A 14,554-nucleotide genomic window follows, 5' to 3' on the forward strand; every position below is an offset into this window, starting at 1 on the left:
TCGCATGGGAAATGAGACTAGCCGTAAGCTGGTGGGTCCGCGTACGTTTCGTTCATTCGTTTTTCGATTTGAGAACGAACATCAAACAACCAAAAAACAAGTTGTTTTCCGATTTTAGATTTGAAAACGAAAATGGAAATCGAAAACTAGTCCTTCCTCATTTTTTTGATGTGAAAATAAAAATGGAAAAAAGGAAAGTATAAATAAAAAAAAGTCTTTTCCCTTTCATTTGAAAATCAAAAATGATAATCACGTTCCTTTTCGTTATTTTTTAAGTGAAAACGAACAACAGCGTAATCTATTGCCCCAAGTATGAAAAATCGTTCCATTTTTCATTGCGTAAGGTAAGAAACGTCTTTGTAAGCCATTAAATCAAACATGGCTGAACTACAGAAATACAAAGAATTCGTTGCTCATAAAGTAAAAGGAGCAACTCACAAGGAAATTTCTTGTCTGCTCAAAGGCAACTTTTATCTTGAGAAGTGCTGAAAGACGTCCATGACACCTCCTCAAAATTTCGAGGGATTAAAATTTAAAACAAGATTGGTTTTGTTTTCGTTTGCAACAGGAAAAACAAGAAACGAATTCTCCGTCTTTTTTCTTCGTTTTTCGTTTGCAAATCAAAAAACGGAAGACGACTTGGGTTTGGTTGTGTGATATTCGTTTTAATTTAAAAAACGAATGAATGAAACGTACATTGGCCCTTGTGGAATCCATGCGCAAACATATTGTGGCCGGCAGTAATTAAGTAATTGGGATGCAGCCATAGCCATTGCAAGGGCGAATCTGGGAAGTGAATGGGCCCATAGGCCCAAGAAGCTAGCTAGATACAGTCTGACGTCACTTCAGTTTAAACAACGCCCACTGCACATAGTGACATGGAGCCGGAAGTTAACGCCCAACTTTAAAGTTCGCCCGCAATCAGTGCTGCGTCTACGTGTACGATGAAGTCACTTACAAACCGGACGGGGACCAAGCCATAAACAGGCTAATGTGCTGATGAGGTCATAAATTATTTACTTGTGTGCACTAGCCTATGAAGCCAGTGAGGGCACATGGTCTGCTGAGTACCCAAATTATAAAAATAAAAAAAAACCAGAGAGAGAGTTGTCAGTCGTCATGGAAGTATAGGTCTAGCGCCCTCTAATTTTTGCAACTTGCAGAAGTGTGGTCAAATGGGTAATAATTAATCGTTTTTAGTCATTACATCAAGGGACTGGATGACAAACGAATGAACCAGCTAAGAGGTGAACCGGTAGACCTTTTTTCCCAGAACGTTTTCCTAAGTATTCTCTTATCTTATGGGAGCACAAGAAACATTTCGAGAAATACAAATGGCTAGTAAAAATTGTCCTCAAACTTCAGGTTTTATCAGGCGCCAGTTACCAGACTGAAAAAAGTCATTGACTGGTGAACACAGGATACACTTCAAATCCTGATTCAGATTATTTACGAACTCAGACTCGAGTGTATCTGACGTTTGTGGAAACAATTCTGTTCTTTTCTTGGTAGACTCAAACTTTCTGGAAAAATTCCTACTCCACATGCAATACTATGAGAAAAGATGACTTGAGTTTATTTTACTGGTACACTTTTTCAATAGAATGCACTGCTTGTTTGCCACCCAAAAATGCAATGCAATTGGTTTGCAGGCTCTGAAATGCTGTGGTCTTGCCAGTGGCGTATGTAAGTCTTGGGTCCAGGGAGACAAAATGTATTTTCTATTAAAAAACGACTGTCCAGATTGTTTAATTTGTAAAAGAATCCTCACTCCCAAGGTTAGTGCGGTGGTACATGTACTGTTTCCAAAATAACGGTGCTTTCAATCGAAAAACAAGCACACAACCGCCCAAAACAAAATACTGTCGAACACAAAACAAGAAGCCCTACACGGTCACATTTATAACGAGGACAGTTTTAGGTCCCAACTCTTTTTCTTTGTTTTCCATTAATATAATACATGTACACGGTAAGTATTATACCGAAGTAATTTGTGAAGTCCCAAGGACGTTGTTCCACCAGTGTTCCACTGTACATGTAGCAACATGCCTCCTGGGGACTGCCTTGGAAAAGCTACTGGTCTTGCTTTGGCAATTTGAACTGAAGAGAAAACGACAACAAACGATGTTTGCATGAAGGCGAGTGAAAAAAAGTTTATTTCAGAGTCATCTAATGATTACAGTACGGTGTCAGAAATCTCTTTTTAAATTTTTTTAAATTTATTTTTCTTAGGACGCTTAGGTATAGATGAAAGTATTAAGAGGCTTTCCATTCACCTTTTTTTCTCATTAAAATCGGGACCAGAAATGCACCATCTACTGACAAACGCAGTGGCCATATTCTCATGTACCCAAGGAAATGCATTTCAACATGTGACTTTAATTTCTTTCATCTTAGATCTACCTCAGTGTTTCACTTCGTAACAAGATACGTAATACAGTACTACAACTTTTATCAATGCTTATGCAGTGACACAGGTGGCTGAAACTTTACCAGTGCAAACGGATGGTTACTTTGGTGCAAAACAAAAATATTAATAAATTCTCCACCCAAAAAAGACAGACAAGCCAAATTCAATCACTTTACAGTGATATTAGAAGAGCTAATTCACTACTTCACAGAAAGATTACTAAACTTTACCCTGTTTTATAATCCTCAAGTTAGGGCACCAAAGGCTTCACAGCCACAACACTCGAAAATACAACTTTGTGTAAATGTTACATTGTACACGTCAAGACACAAAATACATCCACCAATCAGTGACTATCAATGTCTGTTCCATTTCAGAGAAAATGATGACCCAATATTTCAGTGAAGATTTCAGCGTTCCCATAGGCAAAAGAAACTCATCTACCAATAAAACTCGTGTCTTCCAATGGATCTTTTGAAGGGATGGCTCAGTGGCTGATGTACAAAAATAACATGATTTGAAAGCATTCAATAGTAGCTCCCTAAAACATTTGAAGTTGCTAAACTTGATCCCAGAGTGATCTGCCGAAAATTAATCACATCAAATTAGTCTCGCCACGCCTCCTACACATGGCAACTTGTAAAGTGTAGGAAAAATATCTCTGCGTGCCGTCATCTTTTCACAGATAGCTAGGGCAATGTTTGAACACACATACTACCTCCACAACACTTTAACAATTGCTTCACAAAATGTACACACTCATAGTAAAGTGTCAATAAAAGTACACTCAGAACAGTCTACTACAAAGGGATTTGACTTGTGCGCAGATCCTTGCACTCACACCCGATAGACAGCTAAAACAGCAACTGGCACATGATGATGCATGGAATATGCACAATTCATCTCTCAATCAGGAATGTGAACGAGGTACAGTCATGAAATTGCTGTGCATATAGGAGTTGCTTTCCGGTCCTGGCAGTGCCTTGATGGCGCCTGCAGAGGGCATGGACTGCTTACCCCATGCTGTGCGGCATTGTGGGGGGCTCTGTGTAGGCCAACACACGCATAAGCAAACTGTGTACATCGCCAGTGTTGCTGAAAGCAATGTGCCAACTGTTGTCTTGAACATTGTGAAGGGCCAGTTATTTTGTTTGACGGCTTCAACAAGACTTTAAGCTGGAAATTTATGAATACAATTACACTTTGTTTCTGTACATTTTTCTTCAGGAATTGGTGATGAATTCTTAAGCGTGATCATGAATAATATGTCTGCCCCTCATTAAACAATTCAATGCATTATTCGATTTACGAGTCACTTCTTCATTGTGCAAATTACATTCAAAATAAAATTCAGAGAATTGTATGTGGGGTTCCCAATGCCTATGGAATGCAATGGGAGGCCACAACCTAGTGCATTGTCACTGGCAAAGGTGAGAGAGCTGGAAGGACTTAGTTTGTGTCGGATGCACACAGTTTCTTGTCGGCTTCCTTGAGGGACAGCCAGATGTTCATCTGCCGGGCACGGATGGTGCTCCAGATGACGTGATCGGTGAGGGACAGCATCTGGGCTGCGCACCAGGCTGCACCGTCAGGTGACAGGACAGTGCTGCAACCAAGACCTGCAGAGAAAACGAACATGGCGATGGAAAGTATGACTTGAGAGTAGACTAGTCCAGCGGGGACGATGAGAAAGATCAGAGTTCAAATCAGTCGCACTGGATAACTTGAGAAAATATTCCAATATTCCCAAATTCTAATCTTTACAAGACTGCACAGTGTTTTACAATGGCGAGACTGTGAAGAGAAAAACAAGGAAATCAATTGATCTGAGGAAAAGTTTGCACGCATGCATAAACACTTAAATTGCAAATCACCTACATTTCAATATATACATATAACACCACCACCAAGTGACACGTTATAACGTACTGCTGTGATTCTAAATATCGGACACTTGATGAAAAAGTAACAAATCCAGTCCACACAATATTTTGCTCTATCCAACATACAACTACTGTCGAAAAGAGAAGCTTGCTCAATATAACAGGGCTTAACAGACAAATACAGCATTATGTACTCCACGTGCAGACAAGAGATGGCATGCTATTACAAAGCACCAAAGCTTCTTAGAACGCACCCCTTTCACCCACAAATTCACGCAGGCTTGGTCCTGATTTCCATGGTTCTCAGGACTTTTTTCTCCAACAACAGATTCAAGGACAACCTATTTTTCTCCCCAATTTCAATGGCTTCCCATCACAAGTTTTTCTCACAGGATTTTCCATGACTTTGGGAACCCTGATAAAACTAATTTCACACTAAATGACAGAAACTGGGTCCAAACCTCAACAATGCTGCTTGGTCAAAGAAAGAATAAGTCAACGTTGTGACATTTACCACAAAATTTTTGAACCTGACAAGACAAACCTTGGACCGATGCACAGCTGCAAATCTTCACCATTTCACAGCATGAGTTTCACTTAGCATCTGCCTTTCTGCAAAGTATGATCAAAGCCAAATCTCAACACTTCTTTGAAGAGTCTTACCTGAAGGCAGGCGCAGTGAAGACCAGATGTCCTGGGGTCCCCATTCAGCCTTGACCGGTGGGCAGTTGATGACTGGGAAGGAGGTGTTACCGGACAGGACGGGACCAAGGCCGTTACTGCGACCAGCTACTGCGATGAAGACAGTCGGGGTCCCAGTTGCTGTGATAAGTACCAAAAAAGTTGAGATTTGGATACATTTTTTGTCCTTGAGGGCATAATTAGGAGGAAATAGAGGCTATACTTAATTTCCTCCTAGTTACCAGTACTTCAAAATCAGTGCGTTTTTTTGGAGAGCTTTTGAAGGAATGAGGAAGGGCTCAGTAACTATTATTTACGTACACGTAATTGTTTATACCCCTTGAAACTTGAAGTACAAATAATGGGCCATTAGGTTCCTAGTTAGTGGTGGTTTTGGCAGATTTAGTACAGTGACTGACAAAAATGCCTATGGAAAGAGCATCTGAACATTGGATACCATCTCTTCTCTGCATGTCATAATGTATGTGGCGTCTCGGCCCTATATAGCAACAAATGAAATGGCTATAGCCATCATTCAAGACAAGACCTTGGGTTACTATTGTCTGATGCTAAGGTGAGTTGGTACTCAGATTTTTTTAAAAGACAAAGTTCAAAGGAGGATGGAAAAAAATAACCAGAAGAAAAAAAAGGATTTTCTTTGGTCTAAAAAAAAATCTCTTGATTGGCAAGTGTTGCAGAGCTCAATTTTTTAAAATTGAGCTCTGCAACCTTGTCCTCACAATGAAACAACAGTGCCAGACATGAAAAATCACTTTGCTTTCGCCTTAAACAAAAGTTCAAAGCAATGACATTTTGGCAGGACAAAAAAAATTTGGCACAAATTCTACACATGCCATTTTATACGTGGATGTGGTTGGAATATCTTTGTTAATGACTCATTACAATTCCAAAGTGGTTCACCTTCATACTGGGCCTTAATGTACAATGTTTCGTCTGTCCCCTTGTGGGCGGAGGTGACCCGCAGGTGGCAAGGGAAGCCAAAGCTACGACACAGGTCCCGGATCTTCTCTCCATGGGCTATGTCACTGGGAGAGCCCATCAAGACCACGGCTTGGCCCTTGGGCGGCGGGATGAAGGACTGCAGGAAGGGGAGGAGGGAGAGAAAATTTGTTGATTTGTTGACAAAGAGGTCTGTGGAAGTCAAGCCATGTCCACATGGGGTATTTCTGGCAATGGCTTCAGTTTTTGCTGTACCTGTTAGTGTCTCTTGGTAAACAGCCACAGCCATTAAGAGTGCCTGTTGTGGGCATAGATACACACGGCGTCTTTCAGGGTACCTTTGGGCTAGCTGGCTGGAAATGCCAATGCTCTCCATACAAACATGTCACGCACAGAAAGCTGCAGAAACTACTTAGCAAAGACGGGAGCCATCTGAAGGGTACTCGTGAGCTTATCAGGGATTCAGCTCAGGATTTGTAGCTACTCGGCTCTGTTGAAATGTCTATGAGATAATGCTTAAGACATGCATTTCAGGCCAAAACTGAAGTGTTTTGAGGGAGACATTCTGAAGATGCAAAACATTTAGTGAAAATGATTCTTTTCTTCATTTCAATCATTTCCAGATTTGTGGAGGATAAGCATGGAAGTGTGCTGCACAGACCACAACAGCTTTGCTGACTGCAAAATGAAACAGTATTCCTGTGTTGTTTGCTAAAAAAGCTTCTGGGGTCCTTCCAAATACTGAAATAAGTAAGAACCAATGGCACATTCCTTGAATTGTAACTTCTAAGGGGTATCAAGCCCCACGTGAATAAAAAAAAACAACGTACCAGACGTCACATCAGTCTGACCACACTCAATGCATGGAAGTTGGCGTACGACTACTGCGACAGGGTTGACCTAACCCAGTGTACTGATTTTCTCAAATGACCTATAACACATTGTATTTTGAGCATGTGCAGTCTGAAAGTCAAATAGGTTCATTCTGTAAAATTCTGTCAAACCTGGCCTATTTTAGAAGATCCAGGATATTTCCGGCAAATTCCTCAACATTATTATGATAGATTCTTACAAAGGGTCAAGGCTAGTCTAACAAGGCAAAAACCGAAGCTTACATCCAGTCGGTCAGCAACCCACTGAAAGTTGCGCTTGACCTGCTGCAGCCCCTCATCAGTCACCTCCTTAAAGTCACGGTACACCTGCTTGTCCTTCATGAGACGACGGTCTCCCTGGGGCCACAGACGCCAGGAATCGCTGTCAATGATGTCCGCCAGAAGGATCTCGCCTGCGAGATAAATGTGGCCAAGAAAGAAACAAAGTTTTCTCTGTCTTCCACCAATGCACAAGCTAGTCCGGAGAAATCCACAGTTCCACAATGACATTTTATGGTGAAAAAAAAGGCATTTGTGTAGCAAAAGAGATCTTTCAGAGTTACATCTGTTAAGAGGCAATTTCTGACAAGTTTGTGGATCTGGAGTAAAACATTTTGACATCAAAAATTTTAACATACAACTCACATGTAAGAAAACTAAGGAAATTCTAAGATATTCTAAAGATCTGTTGTGGTATTCATATAGTTTAAAAAGGGGTCACCTGATGTCCATGCATCAATTGTGAACCTTAACCACTTGCTGTCGGGTGGAATTTGAAGTTGCATGACGTAAAACTGGGAGATTTTCAAGATTTTTCGTTTTCAAAATTCTTCAAAAAGTCATAAATTCATTTATGGACATTTACACCCACATAAATGCCTGTCTGGTGGCTACTCTAATCTAACAGGCGACATCTATTGATGCCCGAGTATTTTAGCCAGGCGTTACATAAGTTTCTTTTGTTCCCGAAACTGGCAAAATGGGCGGCAGGGGCCAGATTAGCAAGCAGCGGTATTGTATCACTCATCACTGGAGCGCTAGAGTGCTTTTGTCCATGGTGGTAATCTGCTCGCACTGAATGCCACAAACAGTGGTATAATCTTTCAAAACAATGACGGATTTCCTCCTCTAAAAAAAAATGCTAGCAATTCCCAGCAGCTCGGTCTTTTTTTGTTCCAAGTACAGTCTTTTGTTATAAGGCCTAGCTCTTTTGTCTGGTTTCGGGCTCCCAGTTTTCATGTATAAAGCCTATGTGCCCGAAACCTGGCTCCCCGTCAGCATATGGTTAAGAAATCACACCATTCTCACCAGTCTCCGCACTGACTCCAAACTCGATCTTCATGTCAATCAGCGAACAGTCCATTGAGCTCCAGGCCCTCTCCAGGACCTCAAAGACCACTACGGTCATCTTGCTCATAATGTCCACCTCGTGCGGCCCAATGACCACCCCGCCACAGTTCAGCTTGGCCTCAATGATCTGCTCCCTTGACCACTGTGGATCGCCCGCTGCGTCATCCTGCAAACAAGAGGCAAAGACAGTCAATCAACAGGGCTCAGTACATACATGTAGACTGCCAAGAGATTAAATGGGATTTTTTTTTTCACAATGCCAGCTTTAAACTTAACACTTGGATTCAGACAGTAATTACAGTCCCGCGAGTTGGAGATCTTTATGTCCATTGCAACTCCTGTTTCCTTTGCAGTAAAAAGGACTTGTAAAACATAAGGCCAGAGTTTGAGACACGTTGTTTTGGTTCCCATGTTTGAAACCATCCCTGAGTAAAAAATCAAGCTGCCTGCAAAAATACTGAGGCAGTGCGACAATAGAGGGGGCTGTGGCAGCTCTTGCAGAGAAAAAACAAAAGGCTGATGCATATGCTTGAAATCAACTGGAGACTAAAGACTTTAACAAGGGCCTCATGCCTATGAAATCAATTCTGTTCAGAGCAATGTCAGACACCTATAAACTGAGTGAATGCACATTCAGTGACAGTAATAGCGTATTAGGTCGTACCCACCTTGTAGAAGAACTCCAACTTGACAGGTGCAAAGCGGTATCCCTCCTCCACCCCAGGGTTACGTTTCAGGAAGGATCCAGTGGCCACGCGCCTGGTCACCCACTCGATGGGCACCATGGCACAGTTGATGGCAGAGAAGCTGGTCTCACTGTTCTTCTTCACAAAGTGGTTCTTGACACCTGTCGCCATGTTGGAATCATGACTTTCAGTGTGTATCAAGCATTCGTGATTCACAATGAAATCAAAGTTCTTCATATTTTAGTTCACTCACAAGCTCTAAGATGGCATGAGTACAGTGAAAGTAGAATGACGTCACGGAAGGTCGATATTAATTTCCACTTTCCTGACACAAATGTCTTTGTAAGTCCTTGACGGCTGATGAATTGGGATGGGATCACTTCCCACACTGTATGCAAACATTGCCAATATTTATGGGCAATTCGCCTTTGGATATATATGCACAAAAGAGAGTTGAATTTGGTACTACTATTCGTGTGAGGACAACATAGCCTTGAGTTGCTCAAACAAACATGCTGCATGAACACTGTTATCGTGCAAATGCGCTACGCAGGGGGTCCCTGCGGCTTGAACTGCATGTCTGGGGCAGTGGAAGTTTGCACTGGTACAATTCTTACCAATCTTGGTCAGGTATTCAAACACTTTGCATGCTGTGTTATTGGAGATGGCCGCCTTGCCTTCCAAGTCGTTGGTCCGCTGGGCATTGTGGGCTGAGATGCGGTCTTTGGACTGCAGCAACACCTGGTTGTTGGGAAGCTCATAGATGATCTTTGTTTTGCCCTCAGCTAGTTTTTTACCTGGAGTAATTTCTGAACACAAAAAATCAAGTAGTTAAGTACTGAATTATTAAATTCGACAAGAATGTCGTAAGGCATTCGACTGGAAATTACTATCAGTCTGAACAAATGATATTGACAGTCACAATGGGCGATTCATAATTCAGTGCGCCACCAAAAGGTTGTCATGGCCTTTTTTGAAGTGCACCTTGGGACAATGGTTGACAGAGTTCTGTTCATCGCCTGTGCGCAGTACAGGGGAAACATGAATTGTTCTTCATCTTTGTTAGTCTGGGATGAAGATTTGAATTTTTTTTGAGTATTGGTGTTAATCAAAGCGGTGGTCTTTTGAGAGGTAAGGGACGCCCAACATTTGCAAAATCTCCTCAAATCATCAATCGATGCAAATTGCGATGAAGAAGCACAAGGTTTATTGATCACAGTAAGGATCTGTGACATGACTGCAGTTTTAAGAAATGAGAAACAAGGTGAGGTCTCAACACTGCGTGAAGCACCTTATTACAGTAACGACCCCCAAAAAGCCATCCGTACACTTCAGAAAAGATGGCACATGCTCGGTGAGTAAAAACTGGGTAGCCTGAACAGCAGGACTTCAGACCCACAGCTGAATATGGCAGCCCTTTCAGTGCTTTGGGGGCAAGCTCAGTCCATATTTACCTAAAAATTCCAGGATTAAATGGCTGAAGTACAGAAAATAATTTTTAGGGACTCATTTTCAAGGGACCTTAGCAGCAGCAACTTTCCACAAACACATGTACAGCAAATGACATCATGTGGCTACATGTATACAGGAATACTTCAGTGCGGTACATGTACATGAGCCACATTTTTAGGCTAAGATTACCACCAATTTTAGTGTTTAAATACATGATAAAAAACTGAAATCTAGGTATTCAAGAGACACCCTGTAAAAGGGCATAAAATTAGCTTTTATATTATAATAAATGTAGGATATTTAGCAGAGACATTTTTGTCACAACATGTCTGATTATCATTTGGCATAAAAATATAAGTATCAGGTCACCGGACAGTAAATTGAAATTTGACATTTTCCGTAAAGCCATACACAGGTGTGGCACAGATGTTTTGTCACAACACATTAGACAATAACTTAGCACAAAAAATACAAGACTAGTAATGGGGAATTTGACTCTACAATTGAAATGCAGGGAAAATATTCAAAAAATAATGGGTTCCCCTCCTCCCCCCATTTTTTTTTTAATATTTCACGACAAGAAATATGGGTCACGATCCATCATTGTTATTGTTATGCAGTTTCATTTTTGTGAAAAATCCCATTTCAAACAATATCAGCAGGAAAGAAAAACCACCAACAAGGGTTCTTTTTGCACAAGATGGCACATGTAAATATCGTGAAATGTAGTAATCAGTTCTGTCGCTTGTAAGAGGACATGACCATATTGTTCTCTGATGCCATAAAATACAATAGACATGGTAGAAAAGACAATGTACCATACAGTGCTCTGGCACTATGAATGCATGGCTTTATTGTTCTCTGTATGAGTAAAAATGGAAGTAACCTAGCCAAAAGTAATTTGTAGCACTAGGTCCTTCAGGCTCAGGCTATTACTTAATATTTTGTAGTACTGAGTACTGTAAGTCAAACAATATACTTGGCGGTTAGGGCTAATACCACCACATATCATGCACAAGAAAGTCTCCATGCATACACTGCATGCAGTCAGCAAGTGGCCAGCTTAGGTAAATGCCATCCCAATACTAGCGCAAATTAACGAAGAAACTCTGAAGATTAACAGACGATTATGCTGACAAAAATTACATCTGATTGGCTGAGGTTGGGAAGGTAACCGTGTGCTGGCCAATAGCTGTTTCAGTGTGTTAATTTTGAGAAATGAAAAAGTTATATCTTGTTTGACGAGGATGAGTACAGACATTCAACAGAATCTTATGTCACTTTTTCAATAAAATTCAGCTGGTTCCCTCTTAGCCTACTGGAAAATGAAAAAAAAAAATGACTGATACAAAAATGAAATTTCATTCTGTTTGCCTAAGGGCATAGGTCTTCAACCTTATGTACCTAGGACTGAATGAGTTCTCAGGACGCATCACTTTTTGATTTCTTATAAACCACAGCAAGGGAATGTAAGCGATGTCTGTATATGGACCTGTTACCCCTACATCATGTACAACCTTGGCATTCTATTTTCAACTTGCGTCCTACATGTACATGTAGTTTTGTTGGTTAAAACATATACGTGTACGGATAGCGTATTTATACCGGAAAGGGGGAGAGAGCTGTTCCTTGTGGTCTAAAAAAAAGTGTGCAAAATTGGAAAATAAGAAAAATCATGTTTAAAGTTTAAAGTCTCCACATTTTCACCATGATGCATTTCATCATGCATGTGAAAACCCTAAAATCCATGAACAAAAATGTCTTTTTAGCAGGAATGCTTTTTAAAAACATTTTATTCCTCAAATGTATCATCAAAGGCTGAACCTTTAGTCGGTAGTTGTTTGAAGGCAATTTGTAGGTTTAACTTCAGTTGGGTGTTTCTTGGACCATATTTTTTACTGTGAAGATAGATGAAATGGTTTTGCACAACTGCGGCAAGAGTGTTGCATAACTGGTGCCCTGTAACTCTACAAAATTGAGTACCACACCGTGGCATGGCCAGTGCTAGCACTGTTATGACTGTGGTTGGCTGGCCTTGCACATGTGATGAAGTTGTGCTGTGTGCATTGTATTCTGTGTGATACATAAGCACTAACCACACACACACAGCCCTAGGCCTACGTATACATGTATGCTGTTCCGTTTTCTCAACCAACTGCAGGTGATATATGCATGCTTCGGTCCATAGATGAAATAACACAGGCCTACATGTACATTCGAATGTTGATGGTGCTACTTTCCCTCCCCCCAGTATTTGTACATGTAACGTTAGGTCCCAACATGTGCCAACTTGTCATGCTAGTCTTAAGCCTGCTGTTCATGTTTGTTGGACATGCACAATAGATCTTCATGTACATGTACATGACCCAGTAGTACATGTAGGCCTAACCTGCGTAACTGTATAGTCGCCAGGTCCCTAATTTTGCCTCCTACTGTCAAGTCTGATTCGTATTCACAGTAAAGGCAAAAATAAAGGACCTAGCGATTATACAGTCACACACGTTATGCCTATCTCAATGGATGTCGGACAATTCAACTTCAGACAACTCGACCGTTGAGACAACTCAACTGTTAAAAAACTCGACCGTTTGCCAAGTCGTCCATTAAGACAACTTGACTTTGACAGAGAGACAACTTGACCAGTACACATATTTACAGACATTCTCCCAGTTCCAGATCGTGAAAATTATTCAGATTGTATCTACAAAAAATCCTCAAATTCCAGCGAAACGTGGTCAGTCATTCACCTTGTGTGATAGAGATACCAAATTAATTTCAAATTTTGAACTTTTAATTTGGACGTACAGGATCGACAAAGTGGCGACGACACTTTCCCTCGTTCTGGATCGGTTTCCGGAAAGTAACCATGCGAGCGGCAAACCCACTTTCAGCCAGAACCCTTGTGAAAAGCTTATTTTTCTAAATGAAAAATTTCTTTATTTAGAGAAAATTAATTTATAAATAAGAATTCAAATAAATAAAAAAAGTGGATTTTGCGTAAATTTGGATTCAACTTTTTCAGCTGCACAGTTGACGAACCCATTACATCACATCTGCAACGTTCGTATTAGTGAGAACAGTTTGCAACATACATATTGCGTGCATGCACTTAAATTAATGCACAATCCAAAATTACGAAACAGTATGCATTATGCATTTAGTTTTCTGCTAGTTTTAATTAGGCCTAAACAGAAACTTTGAAAGCCACTTTGATAAAACAGACATTAGATGCAAACGTTTATATGACTGTTTAGTATGAAAAAAACATTTGGGATCACTTGCAGTGAGTGACATATCGCCCTGTAACTAATTCATTTGTCGATTTTTTTTCCGCTTAGATGATTTCTGACAAACCATTCAAAAATGGCCAATCAGAAATCTGGCCAAAATTCTTTTCTAGAAATTTTCTGAGACCAAGTTTTATTCAACAAGAAGCTCACAGTTCACCTTTTAAAAAGAATCTGTCTGAGAACATGGAGAATGCTAGCCCCACTAGTGTGGCACGGATCACTTCCGATTTCGGGAGTGATCCGTGCCACACTAGTAGTGGGGCTAGGAGAATGCACCGGCAGAACTGAAGAGCACACAATCAAAAGAAGGTAGGTTTTTATTTCAAGCGATCCAGAACTAGGAAAAAACCGAACTAGGAAAACAACTGTAATATATAGCGTGGCTCGGTCAGCTTGGGTGCAAGGTCGATTTATTGCGCAGACATGAAAGATGGACTAGGCCGACCTAGCCTACTATACTACTACTAGTACTACCACTACTACCTGACTACGGCCACCACCGTTTTTCTAATATCTCAAAAATTAGGATTGTCTATCTAGTGTTACTACGTGAAATTCTCTTCCAAGGCATAGTATCAAAGTATCTCAACGGTCGACTTGTCTCTCCTTTTTACTGACGGAAGGTGGAGTTGTCCGAACCGAAGTCGAGTTGACAAACGGTCGAGTTGTCCAGACCCATTTAAAAACATGATTTAAATTAGCAAACGACGCAGACGAAATACTGGCAAAACCTAAATTCTTTAATTAACATGGGAAAGTAAATTACTTTGGTATTTTATAACTGTTCTTCAAATTTCACTTACCAGCCATTTCAAAGTGTGACAGAAAACGTCTTTATACAAAAAACGGCAGTCTGTGAGTGTTGTTACCTCTGCCTTCTCCCGCCGTTTTACTTTAACTACGTAACCACGTGCCTTTTTTGCACGCCAGTATGATTTAACCAGGTACCTATTTAGACCGTTTTTGTTTC

General features: G+C 40.7%; 1 protein-coding gene across 1 annotated transcript; it reads right to left on the minus strand.

The window, feature by feature from the left end:
• Positions 1 to 2,127: 2,127 nt before the first annotated feature.
• paics (phosphoribosylaminoimidazole carboxylase and phosphoribosylaminoimidazolesuccinocarboxamide synthase) lies at positions 2,128 to 14,537 on the minus strand. The gene is made up of 8 exons (XM_022252342.2): positions 14,388 to 14,537; positions 9,460 to 9,651; positions 8,825 to 9,003; positions 8,115 to 8,322; positions 7,050 to 7,219; positions 5,896 to 6,073; positions 4,957 to 5,115; positions 2,128 to 4,029 (listed from the first exon to the last, which is right to left on the minus strand). Exons 1-8 carry the CDS (start codon positions 14,392 to 14,394, stop codon positions 3,860 to 3,862), a joined length of 1,263 nt encoding a protein of 420 aa, XP_022108034.1. The 5' UTR covers positions 14,395 to 14,537; the 3' UTR covers positions 2,128 to 3,859.
• Between the last annotated feature and the right edge of the window lie 17 nt (positions 14,538 to 14,554).

This window comes from Acanthaster planci, linkage group LG02 (assembly GCF_054643075.1).
Source record: "Acanthaster planci isolate LZ-2023a linkage group LG02, COTS_SCS, whole genome shotgun sequence".
In the NCBI taxonomy this organism is placed as follows: Eukaryota; Metazoa; Echinodermata; class Asteroidea; order Valvatida; family Acanthasteridae; genus Acanthaster; species Acanthaster planci.